This window comes from Megalobrama amblycephala, linkage group LG3 (assembly GCF_018812025.1).
Source record: "Megalobrama amblycephala isolate DHTTF-2021 linkage group LG3, ASM1881202v1, whole genome shotgun sequence".
NCBI lineage: Eukaryota > Metazoa > Chordata > Actinopteri > Cypriniformes > Xenocyprididae > Megalobrama > Megalobrama amblycephala.
In genome coordinates this window covers 13,835,396-13,858,232 of record NC_063046.1, presented here as the reverse complement: position 1 = coordinate 13,858,232, position 22,837 = coordinate 13,835,396, and the positions used below count along the sequence as shown (strand labels likewise).

Sequence of the window (22,837 nt, the reverse complement as noted above, 5' to 3'; positions counted from 1 at the left end):
TTTCAGCATTAATTTTCTTTGCTCTTTAGGCTAACATAAAAAAATACACTGTAAAAAATATCCTTTAAAATTTATGGTAAAAAAAGAGTTGTGATTGCCCGTGATTTTTCATCACAAAAATATGGTGAAAAAGTTTCAGGTATTAGGAGATGACATAATGGCCTGTGTGTTTTAACTTATAACTGTGTATTTCTTTAAGTGATATACTGTCAAACATACATTCAACAGTATTTTACTGTAAATTTACTTATGATGTTAAACTGCAGTTCTTTTTTTTACCATATTATGCATTTTTACATTATTTTTCCTGTAAAAAATACAAACAATGTTACAGTGTACCAATAATATATCACAAAATCTTGAATACTTAAATTTGAACAATGCAACATTCTGACCAAATTATTCATCGGATGAAGACTTAACTGTTTGAATGTCGCACTTTTCTTTTTAAAGTGGGTGTGGCATTGTGTCCTGCACCAGTATCTGTGACCTTTATCCTGCACCTGTGCATGACATATTTTTTATGGCCTGTGTGGCCACCACATAATTACTTGTCATATGCTTGTCAGATATAAGTTTATCATAAAAAGTGAGCTTTTGGTCATGGCTGGTAACAGTACTGTAGGCCTAGACCTGTATTTTATTTGCTTCTGTCCTTAGCTGTCATAAACAAAATGCAGATAACAAGGTATTGGTGTATTAATCAGAATGCCGTCAGCAAATTATGGCATGGTTCTTATATAATGATATAAAATGCTAAAATACAGTTTGTTCAAATCTCAAGTGATTGTGGAAATAAAACAACAACAACTGTGGACTCTGGACCATGAAAATACCTTTACTGACTGAACTTTCATTTTACCAGCTGTCTACTAACCTTGAAGACATAACGTTTTATGAAGACAAAAAGATTATTTGGTGATTCGGTTAAAGATTTTTCACAGTTAAAATTCAGCTCACAGTGTCTTCATGTTATATTTGATGGTTGTTATGGATTTACAATCAAAGGAGCTGAAGCATTATGAGAGACAGAGGAGTGTTGGAGTACATTTAGTTTGTCATTGTTTTTTTACTAAGATTTTTTTACTAATTTATATATGGATATAATATTACCTTATCAATCTTGTTTTAATGTAGTGCAGTGGCCAGTAGTGCACAACACAACAAAATCTTATTCTTCTTTTGAGATTTTATTGGGGGTTGACATACAACGAAATTGTGTATTACTACCGTCGACTTGTATGGACTGTGGATCAGAATAACATATTTCCCCTTCCTTTTTATATCCTCTCCCACAAATTAGTTATTTTAAGGTAGGCTACTGAAAAAGACAACCATAACATTCATTTCCAAAATGAAAAACAAAAAAGCAAATACAAGTTAACAACACTGCGGAATCAAGCTACAGCACAACAGAAATAAGCCACAACACAACGGAAATCCAGATTTTGGACATTTTACTGTAGTAACCATTTTTTTAAAGCATTAGCCAACTCATTTATACAAAGTTCTGGCGTGAAACTCTAGATGGTGCAGGCTGATGATAGTAGGGGCGTTTCCTTCGAGGAGGCAAGGGAGGCAGTGCCTACTCAAAAAACCTGGATGAGAAAATAATCGATATTACAAAACTAAAACAATGCAAACGTTACAAAATTTGACAGTAAAAAGTGTAAAAGACACTCGTTTTTCTAAAGAAACAATGTCAAACAGCAACTCCCGCAGGTGAAGTTACAGCGGGGAGTCTGCTTCTCTTGTGCCTCCCTTCAGCTCATAGAAACAAAGCAGAGCACCCAAAGCGTGCAGTGGGTTTAATGGGGGGTATTTGAGAATGAATGGGGGAAAGTCACGTGAGAGGAGGCAGTGCCTCCATCGCGCTATGATTGGATATGATTGGTTACGATTAGACATGATTGGTGCAAGATAAATCCCACCTCGTTTTCGAGCACGTTCTCGTCAAATTGGCCTGAATGAAGACAGTTAATGGGAAGACTAATTAAAAAGTAAGAAAACAACTGTCACTTAGATATCACCGCTTTATTTCATGTCAAAATCAAACTCGAAATGGCCTGAAAACATTTTTCAAGTTTTTAGGGGGTTTTTAGTGAGCAATCAGCGAAATTAAAGGTACATCTTTGTGTCTGTGAGTGAGTGACCAGTTACACACTGGTCACTCACTCACAGACACAAAGATGTACCTTGATGACTAGCTTGATGACTGCTGAAAATAAATTGACTATTAAAAAGAAAAGCTGAATATTAGTTTATAATATATATTGTTTAAATTGTTACTGCCTTCAGTTATTATTTTGGAATAAATGTAAAAATTTGTAAAAACACTAACTTGATTAAATTTATACTTGGTTTTAATAAATACATATATTTTTTTTTTCATTTTACATAGTGTAAAAATACAAAATAGAATTTGGTCTCTCTTTTTATGTAATGTTAACTTAACCAGGAAAATTGGGACATAAATGAGGACGGTCCTTAAGTCAATTGTAGCGATCACATTGTTATCTACATAGTGCTGCCAACTGGCGATTAATCGTGATTAATCGTTTGCAAAATAAAAGTCTGTGTTTACGTAATATATGTGTGTGTTCTGTAATAATTATGTATATATAAATACAGACACATGCATGTATATATTTAAGAAAAATATATTTAGATTTATATATAATATATTTATATGTAATATAAAATATAAATATATATATTTATTTAAACATGCATATATTTCTTACATTTATGCATGTATGTGTGTGTATTTATATATGCGTAATTATTATACACAGAACACACACATATATTGCGTAAACACAGACTTTTATTTTGCAAACGAATAATCGCGATTAATCGTTGCACATACCTAGTCCACAGCGCGCTTCCAAAAACCCTCCACACTCCCCAGCTCCAGCTGAATAGATCTGCTACGGGGGTTATTCTATGTTCGTTATATGTGCAGAAGCAGCAGAATGTCTTACATGCTTACAGCAATTTCTGTGAATGTATTGGCTGTAGCAAGTCTCTGTACTTGCTCTGCAGCAGCATTAACAGCAGCAGCCGCATAGCAGATCTATTATGCCAAGGCCAAATTCGTTAACATTGCCACATTCATTATCATGCCAATCTCTCCGAGAGTTGTCATCACAGCTATGCGAATTTAAAGTGTCATTTAAAAAGCCTGGTACAGTAAAAGCTGTTTAAAATGAGTAATATTGTTAGACCATTAACTCTAGAATGAAGCCCAAATTTTAGCTTTAAAGCATCACTTACGTGGCCGTGAGAAACAGTGTTGTGAAATAGCATTGTGAAATGAATTCAACGGTAATATGTGCAAAGCTCAAGGGTCCAAAAAACATTGGTATTGTAAAAAATTTTTATTTCGTTAGTCCATTGCCACTAGTATAAATCCTGCATGTTAACATTAACACACTGAGCTGATTGCACAACAGACAGCTCTATTGGCCCATATGGGAAATTCAAGAATTTGTAAAAAATATATACTTGTACAGTAAAAACTGTTCAAAATTTGCATTTCATAAGTTTATTACCACTAAAGCTTGCATGTTTAGCTGACACGCCTTTACGGAATCAGCACAGTGAATGTGCAACGTGCATTGTGCAATAGATTTATTGCCCCATAGAAACTTCATGGGTTCATAAAAAATATGTTGGTGCAGTAAACACTGTTCAGAATTAGGGTTTAGTTGGTCAATAACAAGTAGTTATAAAGCTTGCATGTTAGCTTTAATGCAAAATGGGCTGATTGCACAATAGCATTATAATGTACTGCCCCATAGGGTTCATAAAAAAATACATTGGATATCAAAATTTAGATTTCGTTACATCAGACTGTGCAAAAAATCCCTCGGCTCATTCAACTCTAAAAAAGAAGCACTGCATTTATTAAAGGGTTAGTTCACCCAAAAATATCCATAGGGAGCAATGGCACTTCCTCTCTCAAGATCCATAAAGGTAATAAAAACATATTTAAATCAGTTCATGTGAGTACAGTGGTTCAATATTAATATTATAAAGCGACGAGAATATTTTTGGTGCACCAAAAAAAACAAAATAATGACTTATTTAGCATTGTTCTGAAATCGGCCATCACTAAATAAGTCGTTATTTTGTTTTGTTTTTTTGGCGCTCCAAAAATATTCTCGTCGCTTTATAATATTAATATTGAACCACTGTCCTCACATGAACCGATTTAAATATGTTTTTAGTACCTTTATCTTGAGAGAGGAAGTGTCATTGCTCCCTATGGAGGCCTCACAGAGCCATCGGATTTCATCAAAAATATCTTAATTTGTGTTCCGAAGATTAACGAAGGTCTTACGGGTGTGGAACGGCATGAGGGTAAGTAATAAATGACAGAATTTTCTTTTTTGGGTGAACTAACCCTTTAAAGAGGAGCTCAACACATCAATAAGTAGCAAATGAGGCCCTGTTTGTGTGCTAGCATACCATTTATGTTGAGTTGCGACTTGTTTCCGTTGTGTTGTGCCAAATTTTCCTTGTGTTGTGGCTTGTTTCTGTTGTGTTGTTTAAAATTCGTTGTGTTGTGCACTACTGGACAACCATGTAGCTACTTATTCCTACAATGTAAATTAGTTTACTGTTGTTACAACCTACCAAATATTTAAAATTCATGAGTCATCAACTCACCAAGACCAAGAGGACTGACCATCAGGAGGAGCTCTTTCTTGAGCAGTTTGCTGAGGTTCACTCACACAACAGTGCTGCTGAGAGATTTATGGCTGCTCTAAAAACTGGAAAATGCTGCCTTCAGAGGACACATTTGGCATCAAGGCATGTCCGAATCTAATGTTAGCTTCACTTCCTGTCTCCTGAGATACCTTCATCTGATCGATTTTTAAATGCAGCATAGATGTATCCTTCGCTATCCCACAATCCTTTGCTTTCCATTCTGTAACAGTTGAGCTAGAAAAATAAAGATGGCGTCTGGAAGTTGCAGTTGCTGGTCAGTTTGTGTGTAAATGTATGTTTTTGACCAACATTTTCCACTTTTGATGTCATTTCTATTGAGAAATTACTACTGTAGTAATTAAATATATGTTTAGTTCTCACCAAAGCTCTCGCTATTTTGTGGTAGATCTATAAATTGATACGCTACCTCAGAAGCAGTGTTGGGTAAGTTACTTCAAAAAAGTAATTAATTACTAATTACATAATTAATGTTGTATTTAAAATACTTTTCTAATTACTCTGTCTGAAAAGTAATTTAATTACTCAGTAAGTAACTTACTAATTCTTAAAATCCCTATAAACCTTTACCGGATAGACAATAGAAAGGAAACTCTTTTAATAATTTAGTTAAACATAAAATAGTTTAGCCTTTTATAGCTTTTTAAAACATTTTAACTTCATTAAAACATATACTATAACACTTTTATTTACTTTATATGGTGACCGGGAGGGGACATGTTCGGTTCACTTAGTTTTGTCGTGGCCACGACATATAAACTCGTGGGAACGTGATAATATGTCGTGGCCACAAGATATTAATTCATGGGAACGTGATAGTAAGTCGTTCCCTCACCATATGATCTCGAGGCCACGACATAAGGATGTTGTTACCTCGACAAAACGATCTCGTGGCCACGCGATGTAAAGTCGTGGCCTCGAGATCATATGGTGAGGGAACGATATATTTTTCTCGTGGCCACGACTTCATTATGTTGAAGGAACGACATCTATTTCTCAATATTTGAACGTTTATGTGTAATAAACCATGAAAATCTGACACTCACGAGAGGCGTCTATGTGTGTGCGCTGAGAGCGCACTGACTGAAGACCGTCTCTCAAAGAGCGCGCGCAGTTTTTTCTCTCAGAGGACATAGCTTACATTTTACCGTAATGTTCTTGCCTACCTGTGTCATAAAAAGTGAAGTAATGGGAATATTTCCATTCTGCAAAACAGCCACTCGCTTCTGCCAACATCTTCAGACAGCGACTACACAAACTGGTGCAAAGTTACGAACTTACGTGCAACTCACTACAGCTAACGATTTTAAAGAGGCAGTGTTCACTTTTAACTTTAGACGACAAATTTAGATTTTAAAGGTCCCGTTTTTCGCGGTTTTTTGAAGCTTTGATTGTGTTTATAGTGTGCAATATAACATGTGCTCATGTTTCGCGTGTAAAAAAACACAGTATTTTTCACATAATTTACTTATCTGTATACCGCTGTTTCCACTGTCATAAAAACGGGCTGATGACTTCCTTGTTCTATGAAGTCCCTCCTTCAGAAATACGTAACGAGTTCTGATTGTGCCAGCGGTTCCTGTGTTGTGATTCGACAGCAGTTTAGCGCATCTTGCCCGGAAAGGTCATGCCTCTTACCATAACGTGGAGATGCACGCGCTCAGTGTTATTGTAAACATGTCTTTAATTTTACCCTATCAATTTGAGCCGGAATCAGACCCGGTGATTGGACTGCGGGATGAAAATAACAGCGTTTCGACGACATGGCGACAAACACACTCTACAAATGCAACTCTTGTGTATTCCTGTGGGCGGAGGTTAGTCAAAAAACTGTTTTAGTGACGTCATTAACCCTTATAGGGTCTTTGGGGTCTTTTTAGACCCCAAACAACGTTTGCTCAAATAAAAAAAAAATATTCTCTTTGTCCAAATGACATGAAACTTTGTACCGTTGTTAACACTTTCTAGATCTACAAAGAAAAAAAAATCGGAGTGATAGCTTGTTTTTATGTTAGTGTAGAAAAAAAAGGTACACTCAGGGTCTTCGGGGTCTCCACAGACCCCAGGCAATAAAATGTAATTTTGTTATAAAATAACTGCTTTTTAAAAAACAAATGTAATTTTACTCTGTTTATTAATGTTTTTACTTCATATTTGTGCAGTTTTTGGAGGATTTCTCGTATCTTTTAAATTTATATAAATAAATAAATAAATAAATATTTTTACAAAAACAGCTTTTTATGTAAAATTCACTTTATAAAAGACCCACATTTCTAACTTTCATTCATGGGGATAACATGGATAATTTGACATGGTTTAGTGTAAGATTTTTGCCCATCTTTTGGAAAATGCAGTTTTAAAAGTAAAAAAAAAAAAATCACTTTTACCAGTAGATGGCTGCAGAGCTCCACTATTTGCTGTGTTATTTGACTAACTGAAAGACATCTTTTCATAAGTTTTTTTTTTGTTGTTGTTGGATTCATATCTAAATGTTATGAAATCACAATTATAACAATAAAAATTACTTTTTGTCAAAGTTTAGCATTTTTTGTAACGCGTAGGCCTACACCCAACACTGCTCAGAAGTCTGTCCGGAATCAGTTTTGTGAGGTGCCTTCATGCACAAACGCTGCCTTACAAGTCAGGGCAGCGAGGCAACAAGTCAGCTGCCTAGGTTTTCGGATGCATCCTTTGCATCGGATGCATCCAAAAATGCTGCCTTCTGAGGACACATTTCAAGGTAGGAAGGCATCAAGGCACAGCCGAATCCAATTAGCTTCACTTTCTGTCTCATGAGATAGGCTACATCTGATCGATTTTTGAAGGAAGCATAGATGTATCCTTAGCTGCCTTTGATATCCTACAATCCTGTGCTTTCAGTTGAGCTAGAAAAATAAAGATGGCATCTGAAAGTTGCGTTTGCTGCTCAGTTTGTGTATAAATGTACAATTTTGACCAACATATTTAAATTTTGATATAATTTCTATCGAGAAATTACTACTGTAGTTAAATATTTGTTTAGTTCTCATCAAAGCTCGCGCTAGTTTGCTGTAGATCATTAAACTGTTACACTGCCTCAGAAGTCTGTCCGAAATCAGTTTCGTGAGGTGCCTTTATGCACAAATGCTGCCGTGCAAGTCATTCTCTTATAAGGCAGCGAGGCAGCAAGACAGCTACCTAGGTTTTCGGACGCAGCCCATGCGTTTTCTCTAGGGCTGTGAATCTTTGGGTAGACAGTGATTCAATTCGATTCACGATTCATAGTTGTTGCGTTCGATTCAAGAATGTTTTTTTGCAAATTCAGAACGATTTGCTTTGAGATGATTCATATTAAAATTTGATGTGATTCGATTTGATTCTGCATTTTAATATGCATTCATAGGGTTATTGAAATGCTTCCCTCAATGTGTCTTAGTCAAGGTGTGTCAGAGAGTAAGGGCAAAAAACAACCTTTTGTCCATTGTTGATGTTAGTTCATGTTAGTTCTTAATGATGCTACATAACTTTATTTTAATAGCCTATAAAAATTGGCATTTGCGGAAATGTGCATAAACCAAAACTTTAAAAGGTCTTTAAAAGTATTGTTAGGCCTAGATAGTTAACTATAGTGCAGGATAGTGTGAATGGCTACACAACCTTATTAAAAGTGTTCCAGGTACATTAAATATACTAATGCTTACATGGATGGACTACATAGTAACAAACGCAACTTTAACGCGCATCTGATTGATAGCTAAACCGCGCGCTCTTACGTCAGTGTTGTTAATGGTGTGTAGTTATTTCAGCAGTTTCCGTCGCACATTCAGTTTAACGAAATTAAGTTCATAATTGCATTTATCATTCATTGAACTGTTCGTATGCATTTTGACACATTATGTGTTTGCTACGTCCATGCAATAAATGCGCGCCTTGAAACTGCTTGGGTAATGTCAATGACCCATTTCCTTAAAGAGACAAATAAATGAAAAGGATTTGAAAGTAAACTTGTTTTCTCAACATTTCATATCTAATTAACTCCTAATGTAATGTTTAATTCACTTAATGTTGTTAATAAAGAATGTAATGCATTTTCTTTTTCTTTTTTTTTTTGTATTTAGCTATGGTTTAAAACAATCCTATTCAAATCTATGTGATTAACAAGTTAGGTCAAAATATTCTTAAAGTAATCAAAAAGAGTGCATTACCTAAAATGTGTAATATAATAGATTATAAAAAATTGTAGTTAGTAATGTAATTTCAGTAACAATCAACAGGTAAGTAAGCTACCCAGGCCAGAACTGACTTTTTCAAGCTGCTCTGCTCTGTGTTTCCACTCTTTGGCCTGCTGGAGGAGCAGTTTCAAACAGACCTTTCCTGACACACCCTAGAAAGAGCAAAGAAAAGAATGTTGGCAAACCTGGAACAATTCTGCATATCAGCTCTTTGTGTTACTCTTTTTTATTTATATTCCACTTGGAGCACGACTAAGGATCCTGTATGCCTGCTGTCATCATTATCATCATTATTGTTATCATCATCATTATAGTAGCTTAATAATTATCATTATCCTTAAAGATTGATTCAGTACCTCCATTTCTTTAATGACTTTCATATAAATTTCATGTAAATGTACTCAAATACATTTCTTATTGGTGCATAAAAAATCTTTTTGTACTTGACTAAACATGTCTCCCTAATGGCTTAACTAGTTTTTCTTACAAACATAATCAGCATTTTGTCTTCAAATTGCTGAAATTTAAAGCAGTGAATTATGAGGCCAGAATTATTAGGGGTACAAAGAGAGAGGGAGAGAGATTAATGTGTCCATGCAATCACCAGTAGGCCAGCAATTAGATAATAGGTTGAGCTCAGCAAACAGATGCTTTTAACTCCCCGTATTGATTGCTCTGACAAGGCTTTTTTCTATCCACCATCTCGCTGCGTTTTTCTGTCTGCCTGTCTGCAGTTTTTTCACTCTCTGCTTGGCTTGGAAATACATGGATGCCATGGCTGGTGCTGATTTGGCAGGAATCACAGAATGCAGAACCAACAAGGAGGAAGATGGATTTACACTGTATTAGCATTTAAAATGGTGCATTATAATTTTCCAATCAAAGACTAGAGTATGCTCTAGGGAAGAGTAGGCCTACACTAATAGCAATAGGACATAGCCACTCTTTTACCATGTTTTCAATAATAAAACTTCAACACATACTTTTTCAAAAATATATATTCTACATGGTTAACAGGAATGCGCTGTGAGTCAGGGTGTCTCCCTCACTATAAAGGGTTAGTTTACCCAAAAATGAAAATGATCCGATTTACTCACCCTCAAGCCATCCTAGGTGTATATGACTATCTTCTTTCAGATTAACAACCATTTAACACCATACAGACCCCAATGCTAAGGGGATACACTAATGTCTGTACAGATCCCTTGGTGGACCTGTTGACTTAAGTATATGTGTTCACTGGCAGGCAGTACTGGGCTCTACTGAGATGGACTCTAACAGGTAGATAAACTCAAAGTTTCATCATCTGTATGGGCTCTCGTAGTTCAGTAAAAGGCCCAGAATTAATCTGACGACTTTCTTGACTTTTCTGTCCTGATTGTTCTAAATCTGCAGAATGGATGGTAAAATGTGTGTTAATCTGAACTGAGAGTACCACACTCTTAATTCTAGTTAAATGCATTATTCTACTTAATCAAAATGTTTAATAAGCATACAAGCGAGGGGCATGGCATGTGTAGAAATTTAAGTATTTCAATTCTGAGGAAATTTTCTGCCGAGTTCTGTGGGAGCAGATTCTGTTTGGGGCTTAGCAATGGAAATAAGGAGGAATAAATGAATGTGGAAGATAACTGTGCAGAGTGGTGTAATCTTAGCCATTTCCATCTCAACACCAGCAAGGTAGATGATAATATATTTTGCAGGACAAATTTTCCTCTGCCTTCTTTATCAGCAATGGGAATAACTAATGTTAATTAAGCATGGACATTAAGAACAATGTGGGCAAGAGACAACTTCTTTTTCAGAGAAGGCTCAAGTCCTATTTGAGATATAACTCCATACTTTCTTTTGATATTCTCTTCCATGCTTTGTGCTTGTGTGTGATAAGCTAGTGGCATTAAGGCAAGACAATAACCTGAGGAAGATTGGATCAGCACTAATTTGACACAATGAAGGTGATACCTTATCTGAAACAAATATATAGATACAAATGTATGCAGTCGCCTGTGCTTATCTGTTGGAAAGATACATGGTATGATTTTATGATGCCATGATATGCATTTTTTGACTATAGGCTATTTTGCTTATTTAGACAATTCAAACAGAAACTGATCTTTCATTGTTATGTAGCCTACAGTATATTGAGATTTAAAAATAATTTTTGGAGTTGCATTTTATTCTATTTTGGGGGTAATTTAAGAAAAAAATCTTTATGATAAATACCGAAAACGCACACTGTGCGATCATTTACACTGCGGTACAAAACAAGAAATACAATGGACCTGACAAGTGCACATAATGCTGACGCCAGTGCAAACGACGCACCCTACATAGGCACTTTAGAACTGGGTGGTTGTTGAGAGCGAACAACAGTGGTTCACCGTCTCGCGAGAACTATATGGTTTGTTTGTTTTTTGTTTTTTTATGCTTATAATGAGTCTCCCCCTACCGACACAGCAATGCTCTTCTGGTTTCGTCAGAGCTTGATCCAGCGTTAAAATCAGGCAGGCAACACTATAATTCACTCCCTCCGCGCTACCACTAGCCCAGTTGTCCTGCTTTTGCTTATCACCCTACGGCACGGCAACAATTCTGGCTTTCTTCATTCAAGGACAGGCAGAAAAGGGGAAGAGCCCAGGGGAGAGGCGCTGAAGCAAAGCCGGCTTGTGAACCGGAATCACCAGGTAGCCTACAATAATTCAGTCATCTTTGCGGCTTCTGTGAGCGTACTTCATATGTTCTTCAGTTGACTAGTCTAGCTGGCTACATTGTGTGAAAATAATAAAATATAGAAAAGATCAGAATTTGGCGTCTCGGGGCATAATTTACATTTCGATTCATGTTGCATTTATAACCGAATAAGGCAGCTTACATTATTATTTACTGTATTGTTTATATTATGTAGTATGATGTTGTTGTTGTAGTTGTACAGTCATGAATACAGGTCGGTTTGTAGCGTTTTTAATTAGGAATATAACAACATTTAACGCCGTTATTTGTATGTCATTTTGCAGGCCAAACCGATTATTGTTGCATAATTGTAATACGAAGCACTGACTTTAATTTCTGTTTTACAGCCCGCTATAATGCCAGAAACGTGTCAAACGCTGAAATTATGCGCGTTGCGAACAAATATTTATAAACAAGCAAGTAAAAACGAAAAACATTGTAAGTATTGGATGCTCGTGCCTTTGATGGTCATATTTGTGACGCTAAAGAATGGATGTAATTAGACGTGCAAGAGAAATACAGTGGCGCACGCGCACTCGGAGGCCCTGCTTGCCTGATATTAAGTCTTGTTTACCTTCAGCAAAAAAAGCACCTGTCTACTTGCAACCTTCCCGTCTCCTTTGGTTTTCTACCACTTCACTAGAGCCACTCGTTTGCTTTGAATCCTCCTGGTATGTAACGCTCAATTTACGTGCGCGTCTGTGATTTTTGTTTAATGATGTTCATCCCAAAGCATGGTGATTTGAATTATAGGCTAAATGTTGTCGGATTTCCCTATCATAGCTTTCATGTCTGGGTTAGATGAATGAGTTCATTTTGTTTATTATTATTATTTTTTTTGCTATGCTGTATATTGACATGTACCCATCATATGTTTTAATAAATTTGATAAAATATTGCACTCCCAATTTGTGGAGATAATACATATTAGTTAGTTAGCTTTCTATTTTTCACATAGTATCACAATTATGTAAACATAGGGATGGATTTCAAATAATTTCTTCTCTTTTTGCATGGATGTTACCATTTTTTCATGTTGTACACTGCAGTTTAAGAAATATTCCTGGTGTTTCCTTTTTCTAATTAAAATATTTCAAATTAAAAAATTCTTGGATTTGTTTTAAATTGGTAATTACATGTACAGAAAAGCCTATCACTTTCCATCTTGTTAGTCTTCTGTTGTTTCCCTTTAACTATCAAAAGCCATATTGTGATGACATCATCCTCCAGGCTGTGATATTGATGAAATGGTCACATTTTCCTAAAAATGTTTAAAAAATATCAAGATTAAATGACTGGTGAGTGGTGACATCCTCATGTAAGCTAACTCAAATCCCTCACCGATAAATGTTTTTTCTGTTTTCTCTATCCTAGGATCCAGTTAATTATCTTTCCATTGTGTAAATAATCAAGCTACAATTAATACAAATATGCTCAAATATGCACTTTACAATTAAAGTGCATATGCTCAGTTGCAACAAACCCTAATTTAGAAAACCCTTAGTGAGGGTTTTCTTGACCTGACCAGAGCACATTTCTGAAAGTCTGACAACTACAGCACAGGCATATTCATTTAAGTTAGATAGCTCAAAATATACTGCATAACAAGAATGACCCACTTGGTCTCACAATTACATAGAGACTTCTGACTCAGATGTTGATGCAGTTATGATAAGCTTTTAGACTTCAGAAGCTGTGCTCCGCTGGGAAAAGTTAATTATAGTCGTACAACTGCCTCAGAGAAGGGCAATTAATGTTAAGATTCTATTGTAGCATGCACACTACCTCATCAACTGGGGGACTGTTTGAAAGCTTAAAATATTGTGGTTGTAATTGTAATATTATCATCTACAGTTGGCTTCTGGACAGCATGAGCACAAGTGTGTATTTGTTGGCACGTGTTCGCTGCTGAGCACTCTCTCATGAAATATTAGACAGACAGACCACGAAACTGAAAATTCCATCGATCTCAGTGCCGCTCATCAAACTGTCAGTTTTGAAATGTTTTGGCCTGTTGGTCATGTCAGGCTGTGGGTACCACGGACTGAGCGTCATTTAGGTTTGCTGGTGGTATTAATTTAGTCAAAATCTTTGCTTCTACTGTTAGTGAGACAGACTAATCATGTTTATTCTGTGTTTTATTGCATTGGTTGGACCTACCGGTGGTCTTTACAAAATTGATAAATGGCTCTTTTTTGAGCATTTTAAAGGGTTAATTAACCTCTTCATTAACACAAAAAGTAAGCAACAGTCACAGAGATAGGGAGAAAATGGTGAAACCAAGTATACAGGCCGACCGTACAAATACGTGAGGATGCAGTGAGTAGTGTGGGCTCTTAATTTCCATGGCAACGGAGTTCAACCTAGATGGATAGATTAAGGTTTGCTGGCAGTGATTGTGACAAATACAAAGAATGAGAAAGGGACAAATAGGCCTATGTGCTTAATGGTTTAGCACATGAAAAAAGTTTCCCGTTAAATTGAAAAAGACAGACCATCATTCTTCCTCATAGGAAAGAATTGTAGAAAGTTTTTTTATAGAGAAAGAAAGCTGTGTTTAATGACATGATGGTGTGCACAACAACGTGTAATCCCAAGCTGAAAGCAAACCCCCCAGTGAACTTCATACATGGATTCCAGGATCTAATTTGAGTCCCAGCAGCCTCTCCCCCTCTGCCTATCCCCCGATCCCCACTTATAGCTACCCTTGCCCCCCATTTCTGGCATGCAGCTGTCTTTTAAGATATTAATAAATCCATTGAGATGCTGTGACTGATAAATTGCATTGCAGTCCCCTAAGCCTCTTTTCACTATTGATTCCAATATAATCTTGCTTGTTATTTTAAGATCGGTTTCTCTGAAACAGCCAATATATTATGTAATAAGCAGTCCAGTTTAATGCATTTGGCACCAATTCCTTATTACGATATCCTTTATCCTAATAATCCATGGATGTTGCTTTTGAAAGCCTGTATTTCATTCTTCCGCAGAACACAAATGTGTATAAATAATGTGTAGGAATGTTTCAAATGTTTTTCCGTACAATGAAAGCCAAAGATTATTGTATGGGAAAAACAAAGTGTTTTCAAAAAATATATTTTTTGTGTGTTTTACATAGCACAAAGTGAATGAGTGAATGATAACAAAACATGAGTGAATGATAACAAAATTGCCATTTTCTGGCAAAATCTCTCTTATTGTGTAAAAGTTGGGTTGCTGAAATCACTTACATTAATTGATGCTTTGTGTTGCTTGCATATAAAAGAGAAAGGGTTGGATAGAAAGAGAGGCAGAAGGACTGATAGAGAGAAGTAACACCCTCAAAAATAGAACCCCACAAAGGCAAAGGAGGCAGGGGGAACAGAAATAGCCTTGTTTAAACAGACACTCACACAGCTGCAGTCAAATTCATGTGCTCTTATCCCCAACTGTGACCCCAGAACTAATCCAGTCAGCATAGCAACTAGGCAACATGTAAAACATAAACATTCACCTCACAGGAAATGAACACGAAAATGAGCATGAAACCTAACTAAAGCACACTTCTATTCGCATCAGTCCCTTTTTGTTTGGTTGTACTGTTATAGCATGTTTGGCCTGGAAATCACTGTCAATGTTCTTTCAGTCACACTAGGCTTACAGCATGCAAATTTTAAATATACATTAAATTCAAACAATAAGTTCAATAAGTCTGTATTTTTTTGTTATGCAAAATTCGTAGGTATTGCAATTTATACTTGGGAAACTTTCTTTGAATGAGCTTGTGTTTCTGGTCTTCTACATTCACATGCATAGAATGAAATTGAATGCATCACAAATCTATTTTGTTGCCTCAGTTTTGTAACTTTTATATTTCACAGGTCATACTGACCTTGGCTCAGAACAGTGAGATCACAGTAGTTTCCCAGCCAACAAAAGAAAATCACCATGAAGACCTCTGACATTTTCCTTCTGCCTGCTGTGCTCCTCATGTACCTCTTCAACTGCTGTCTTGCACAGAGTGAATCTGACCTCGTAGTAGCAACAAGGTTGGGCCGTGTGCAGGGTGTACGCTTGCCTGTTCCAGACCGGAATAATGTGATTGCTTTCTTGGGCATCCCATATGCTGAACCTCCACTGGGGAAGAGACGTTTCAAGAAAGCAGAGCCCAAAAAGCCCTGGAATGGTGTCTTTGAGGCTAAAGACTACCCAAATGCCTGCTTTCAGTTCGTAGACACCTCTTACCCAGGCTTTCCAGGTATCGAGATGTGGAACCCCAACAGAATGATGAGCGAAGACTGCCTGTACCTTAATGTGTGGGTACCTCCTGCCCCTAGGCCACAGAGCCTCACAGTAATGGTCTGGATATACGGTGGCGGCTTCTATAGTGGCTCCTCCTCTCTCGACGTCTATGATGGTCGGTACTTGGCATACTCTGAAAAGGTAGTGGTTGTGTCTATGAACTATCGTGTTGGAGCTTTTGGATTCCTTGCCCTCAATGGCTCATCAGAAGCACCAGGGAATGTGGGTCTCCTTGACCAGAGGATGGCCCTACAATGGGTCCAAGAAAACATCCACTTCTTCGGCGGTAACCCAAAACAGGTCACCATTTTTGGAGAAAGTGCTGGGGGAGCATCAGTTGGCATGCATGTTCTGTCACCAGACAGCCGCCCGTTCTTCACACGTGCCATAATGCAGAGCGGTGTTCCTAATACCCCCTGGGCTACTGTTAGCTTTGATGAGGCCCGTCGGAGGGCCACCTCTTTAGGCAAACTCGTTGGCTGCAGTGAGGGTAACGACACTGAGCTGGTTGACTGTCTGAGAAACAAAGAGCCACAGGAACTAATTGATCAGGAGTGGCAAGTGCTCCCCTACAGCAGCTTGTTCCGCTTTTCCTTTGTCCCTGTCATAGATGGCATTTTCCTTCCCGACACCCCAGATGCCATGCTTAGCTCAGGGAACTTTAAATACACTCAGATCTTGATGGGTGTAAATCAAAATGAGGGATCTTACTTCTTGCTTTACGGTGCACCAGGATTCAGTAAAGACAATGAGAGTTTGATATCTCGAGAAGACTTCCTTGAAGGTGTGAAGATGGGCGTTCCTCATGCTAATGAGATTGGCTTGGAGGCAGTTCTCCTTCAGTACACTGACTGGATGGATGAGAACAACCCCCAGAAGAATCGAGATGCCATGGACGATATTGTAGGAGATCAAAATGTCATCTGTCCTCTGCAGCACTTTGCGAAGTCTTATGCCCAGCACGCTGCCCTCCATGCTGCAGCTCCAGGGACACCAGGCTGGGGAAGCTCAGGATCAGTAGGCTACAACAGTGGCAACTCGCATGGTAAGGTCATAATAGTGGTAAAGAATAAACAACATTCAATAAACTTAATGCATCCTTGCAGACAAATGTCAGTTTAAAATCTGAGACCGACAGGATGAAGATAGCAAAATGGACATTAACAGAGTGCATCTATATTATGAAATCGTGCAATACCGGTTTTTCTCAGTCTGTACCTCTTCTTTTTGTCCTTAGGTGCTGTGTACCTTTACCTGTTTGACCATCGAGCCTCAAATCTGGCCTGGCCTGAGTGGATGGGCGTAATCCATGGTTATGAAATTGAGTTTGTGTTTGGCCTGCCATTAGAAAAACGACTCAATTACACAGCAGAGGAAGAGAAACTCAGTCGACGAATAATGAGATACTGGGCCAACTTCGCTCGCACTGGGTAAGAGGTGGCAAAATAGCAAAAGAGTGCCCATAAAAGATTTGTCATCATGTTTTTCAGAAAAGGTTTGATTTAAATAATATTTGTGGAATGTTTTGTATTGTTGCCTGGAAGGTTAACTCCCTACCTTTTTTGTCTCCATGAAGTAATCCCAACATTAACACAGATGGCTCCTTAGACACTCGAAAGCCGAAGCAGTGGCCTCAATTTACATCTACTGAGCAAAAGCATGTGGGCTTGAACACAGAGCCACTAAAGGTCCACAAAGGTCTAAGAACACAGGTTTGTGCTCTGTGGAACCGCTTCCTGCCTCGCCTGCTTAACATTACAGGTAACAAACCCAACCAGTATATTCCTCTGTCATGCGTTTACATCTTATATCTATTAACATGCACATAGAGGAACTACAGAGAGACTGTAGGTCATTTTCTTAGAGTTTATTTTGAAGATGAGAAACTGCAGGCTTGTGTTTTATGTAATGGGTCCGTGGAATTTATTGTTGTTTAGGAGAGTGAGTCTACATAATAGGAAGATTAAATCATCTTACAAAAGAAAACATGTTAGGTTCACTTTGTCTACCTAATATACTTCTGTCTGGAGTATACATTTTGTTTGTTTTATTTTTATTTGGTTCTGTGGGCAAAAGAGTTTTGAAAGAACAAAGTACAGCCATAATATAAACTATCCACTTTATTTCTCAAGGAAATGCCTTGTCTGTGCAAGTGTATCTGTTGTGCTCAGAATATAAACAAATGTCCTGTGCCAACTATTACACTGGAAGTGAACCAGAATAAATAGCAATTAAACACTTGCTCTTTTTTTGGGGGGGGGGGGGGGGGGGGGCAGGGAGGATTGTGCAGGCCTGTGTATAGTCACTTAAAATCATAAATTATAAATTCTCCTGTGGGGGCTGTTGGCAAATGCTCTGTTTAATGGGTGGAATCTTTATAGTGATGTGGTACTACTGAGTAGTATAATTGATTACTTCATTTTTATCTTCCTTCAACTTTTTTCTCTTGCCTTTGTCAAAACTCATGTTGTTGTTGTTTTCCTCATTTATTTTCATATTTCTTACCCAGACAACATTGATGATGTTGAACGACAGTGGAAAGTGGAGTTCAATCGCTGGAGCTCTTACATGATGCACTGGAAGAGCCAGTTCGACCATTACAGCAAGCAGGAGCGCTGCACAGACCTCTAGATAAATCTGATGTAAATGTAAGAAAATGCAGATCAAAGAAAGGGAAAACTGATGACCATAACCCTTAATAGTCTCTTTACAGAACAGCAAAGGTTGCCAAATCTTTTTCGTTGATTACTGTCTGAGTAGGCATGAGAATGAATTTGTGAATGTTGCACTTTAGTGCAGAGTTTTATTCCTCCCTGTATAGAATATTATACTTATCACTCAATTATATTATGTGACATATACATATATATATATATATATATATATATATAAAGGAGAGGAGGTGAATTGAAGCTGCTATTAGAGATTATCAAGTGCTACGGTCATCAAATGTATGTTATCAGAAAAAATGTTATAGATATATATTACCTCTGAACAGTGAGCGTGCATGTCCGTTCCACTGAAACCTAGAAACCCTCATTTACACTGGTCCTCAGGATCCCACTTTTTTTTATATAATTTTCTTGTATTTATCCTGTGTTCTTATTGGCTTAAATTATACTGGCTGATTCACCATACATTTATCTCCATACTGTATCTACCACATCTACTCAGTATTTCATGTGCTGCTTTATCCCTTATCGTGTGAATTTGTCTGCTGTCTCCGCTTTCTGACTGTGGTCCAATTCAATATACTAATACTTCATGCAAGAATCAGGAGCCATTTAATTTCATGTATGTCTAACTGAACGGAAATGTTTCTGCGTGGGTGAGTCTGTGTGTGTTAATGTACTAATATTTAAAACCTATTTTTATTTCAGTGCATGTGTTCTAGTGCACACAGCATGACTCTTCCTGTGTGTGTGTGTATGAGAGAGAAACTCTGTTGTTTACCATATACCAACTACATAGGTCAGTATAAATGTCTGTATGTAGAATACAGCTCATCTATTTCACCTCTTCTTAGTTCAAATTTCATACGGGCATTGTATGTTTGAGTGTTTTATCTTTGATGGAGGAAGAGGGCTTTGGTGAGTAAGACTAATGTTGTCTGTGTGCCAAAGGGTCAATATCATTTTTCCCCCTTGCTGTCTCCCTCTCTTGATGGGAAAGGCTTCTCATTACGATAATGGAGGGAGAGTAATTTACTTAGTGCTCATTTGAAATGACAGCCCGCTGTGTCAGCCATCTTAACTCCAGCCCTTTTGATGCAGTGGGAGGATGATGAAGGAAAACACAGGCAAAGGGAAGCTGTAAGGAAAAGCAAGAATACAGGGTTACAACAGCCACTCTTTTGACATGTTCTATATTTATTGTAATATTTGGTGTATTTTTTATTTAAGTAAATTATTTGCATGACTACATCAAGTATCAAAAGAACTAAACATTTTTAGTTAGCTTAAAAAAGAGCAGATGTTTTATTTTGTGTGTGTGTGTGTATTTATTAAGAGTGTGGAATTACATACATATATTTGCATTTTGCCTGTGAATCTGGATCAAACATTATTTTGTGTGAATGCATCATGGTCAATCATAATACACACTGTCATATACATGTGAACATGCAGAATTTGTGAATGCTATTCTCAGGGATGGGCAGTATTTATGATACATGTATTTCAAATACAAAATAGTATTTTGTAATTTGTATTTGATAGGGTTGATGAAAATGGCTTTGTATTTTGTATCAAAATACTTTAGTGTTTTGTATTTTTAAAATACTGTAAAATACTTTAAGGAGTCTACTTGATGACATCATAAAAATGCAGCCTCTGATTGGTGCCTACTCAGTAGTTTGCCCAGATTTGTTCAGAACAAATGTTAAGTTTCATTGTTTGTTTTAGTAGCCTAGTCTAAATAGTTTACCAATTTACGTAATGTTCTTGAAAACTATTATACTGAGCAGCAGTCCCCTATATTTATGATTAACAATCAATTGATCAATTAGTTATAAACTAGTTGCTTTGAATACAGGAGCCATCAGTTGTCTTCTTATAAATGACTTGTCATTGAGTCAGTGTTGCTGATGCAAAGTAGGCCCTTCGTTACCAAACACCAAGTAACTAAATTAGGTTATAATTATGAGTCATTCACAAAGTGTTAAAAATTAAACTGTTGGTTACTTTAAAACTAACCTTCATCTGGGAGATCACAGGGATATGTGAATATTTGATCTGTTAAATCCACAATATGTAAATTTTTGCCGCTAGAGGTCACTTATTCAGTCGCTTATCCTTGATTTTGTGGAATCATGGGATGTGTTGTTTTCATGTCTACAGCCAGTGGAAAAGAATCGGGATGGGACTCGGGCAGAAATCATGTTCATGGATGAGATTATTAACGTTACTGTAGTATGAAGCAGAGCAGGATGATTGATGTTGGAGCTGAACAAGACCACAGGAGAGATTGCTAATGAGAGACGAGCGCAATACGTCTCGAGAGCAGCAGAACTTTTATTACGCCGCAGTCACCGCTTTGTTCGCATTGTTCGGTCTAGCGTATGTTGGGTAATGTGGCGCTGTTTATCAAATTAGATACATTTGTGTTTTGAAAGTTGTTTTAATGCTACTCTGTGTGTTCGCCTAGCGGCTGCTATGAGACACTTATTGCACACTGCAGTAAGCTAGATTGATATTAGTCATGGTAAAACATGGTACTCACAGTAAATCAAGAAAACGAGATTTAAACAAAAAGCTAAATAACATGATTAGTTTTCAGTCGATGAATGATTCCAAATAGTTCCTCATATGTCTAATAAAACATATAATCTGTTTTATTAGACAGATGAGGAATATAATGCGTCTTTGGTGTTTGCATGGTTTCTACAAAATAAAACCGGACATCAAGGGTAACGCGGGTATGATGTCATTGATAGGTGACGCATAGACACGGACTGTGTCCTGGCTAAAATTGCATATTTATCTTGATTTAAACATTCTTGGAAACATTTGGGATAATGCAAGTACACAAGTCAACAAAATATATAACATTGTTCTAGTGGTTTTTGGATAGTTTAATCCAAAAATCCTAATGTACATATTGTGCCTTTAACTGGTTGCATATGTTAGATTTATTGACAGAGAAAAGCTGGTGCTATCAAACATTGTTTTCTTAATCAACTGAGTCAGTGTAATGGTGAAGGGATAGATCTAATAGGCCAATTGATGGAAGGTTTACGAAGAAATTTCTTGCTCCCTTGTAAAAGTATTTTTTAGTATTTTTCAAATACAAAAATACAGTATTTTATTTTGATACATGGTGTGGCTGCTGTATTTTGTAGTTTATTTCGATACATTTAGAATTAATGTATTTGGTATTTTATTTTAAAATACATTTTGACGTATTTTTGCCCAACCCTGGCTATTCTATGCCCATCTCATCGACTTTCTGCCAGTCTATTTTTTTATTTTTCTAAATATGGAGTCCATGTACTTGTCTAGTACTATTCATCTAGTGTTTTGTTAACACTGTGGAAAGGATCTGACTGAGTGCCAAGACAGCAGTTCTTCCGCACACAAATGATAGGTTGACGACATTTAAGCATTTAACCTCTGAATATGACTGGAATAATGTAAATTAGCTTTAAACAATGCCATTTAAAATGAAAATAATATGTAGTACTAGCTATAAAATGTCACGCGGGTATGGTACGATTATGTGTGTTTGTTTATGGGTCTGAATGACAGCTGCTCTTTCCCACCTATCTCTTCCACTCCATGAAATCTCCCTGTGCATGCCTTAGACCCCTCCTCCTCTGTATTATGTGCTTTAAAATTTGACTGTTATCCTCTCTGACAATATTAGTGCTGATGTCTGTTAATAATTACACATTTATAGCTATAAAAACATTATAATAGCCCAGAGATAGATCTTGATGTTAGCAATAACAAAATACACTTAAAATGAAATATATTTATTTGAATGCTTTGATACTCATGTAATGCCACAGACTTGACTGATAAAAAACAGTGGTCATGAATTGACAGCAATGATCACAAGTATTGTAACTGTCTATAAATCAGCTGTTTCTTCATAGCAATATAGAGTGCCATGTGCTATCTTGCAAATATTTTCCTTCAGTTTTTAATGTTATCGTTTGTCTAATTTGCATTAACTTGGCAAAGGTTTCCTAATGTCCTATTATGGCAATTCTCAAGTAAATTGGTTGCCACAGAGGATACCTGCCTCTTAATTTCATCATAAAGAAAAAAAAAATGTTATTTATAAATATTATATTGTAAATCCATATTATTCTACCCCAAATATATGCAGAATATTGCACATAGCTGAGAAAGCATATGTTCTGCATTTGTTGCACTTTG

General features: G+C 36.9%; 1 protein-coding gene across 2 annotated transcripts; it reads left to right on the top strand.

The window, feature by feature from the left end:
- Positions 1-11,382: 11,382 nt before the first annotated feature.
- LOC125264596 (acetylcholinesterase) lies at positions 11,383-20,076 on the top strand. Of its 2 annotated transcripts, none has more exons than XM_048184052.1 (5): positions 11,383-11,629; positions 15,536-17,001; positions 17,194-17,386; positions 17,533-17,717; positions 18,466-20,076. In XM_048184052.1, the coding sequence occupies exons 2-5, from the start codon at positions 15,603-15,605 to the stop codon at positions 18,585-18,587; spliced, it is 1,899 nt and encodes a 632-aa protein (XP_048040009.1). In that variant the 5' UTR covers positions 11,383-11,629; positions 15,536-15,602; the 3' UTR covers positions 18,588-20,076. The 2 variants fall into 2 exon arrangements, with proteins under 2 accessions (XP_048040009.1, XP_048040010.1); XM_048184053.1 differs by lacking the exon at positions 11,383-11,629 and adding an exon at positions 11,712-12,346.
- The last annotated feature ends 2,761 nt before the right edge of the window (positions 20,077-22,837 follow it).

Excerpts from the sequence above, each read along its gene's own strand:
- LOC125264596 (XM_048184052.1), top strand. The coding sequence starts at position 15,603 with ATGAAGACCTCTGACATTTTCCTTCTGCCTGCTGTGCTCCTCATGTAC. Across the intron at positions 17,387-17,532 it reads GCCAACTTCGCTCGCACTGG|TAATCCCAACATTAACACAG; the intron begins GTAAGAGGTGGC and ends GTCTCCATGAAG. Across the intron at positions 17,718-18,465 it reads TCGCCTGCTTAACATTACAG|ACAACATTGATGATGTTGAA; the intron begins GTAACAAACCCA and ends TTTCTTACCCAG.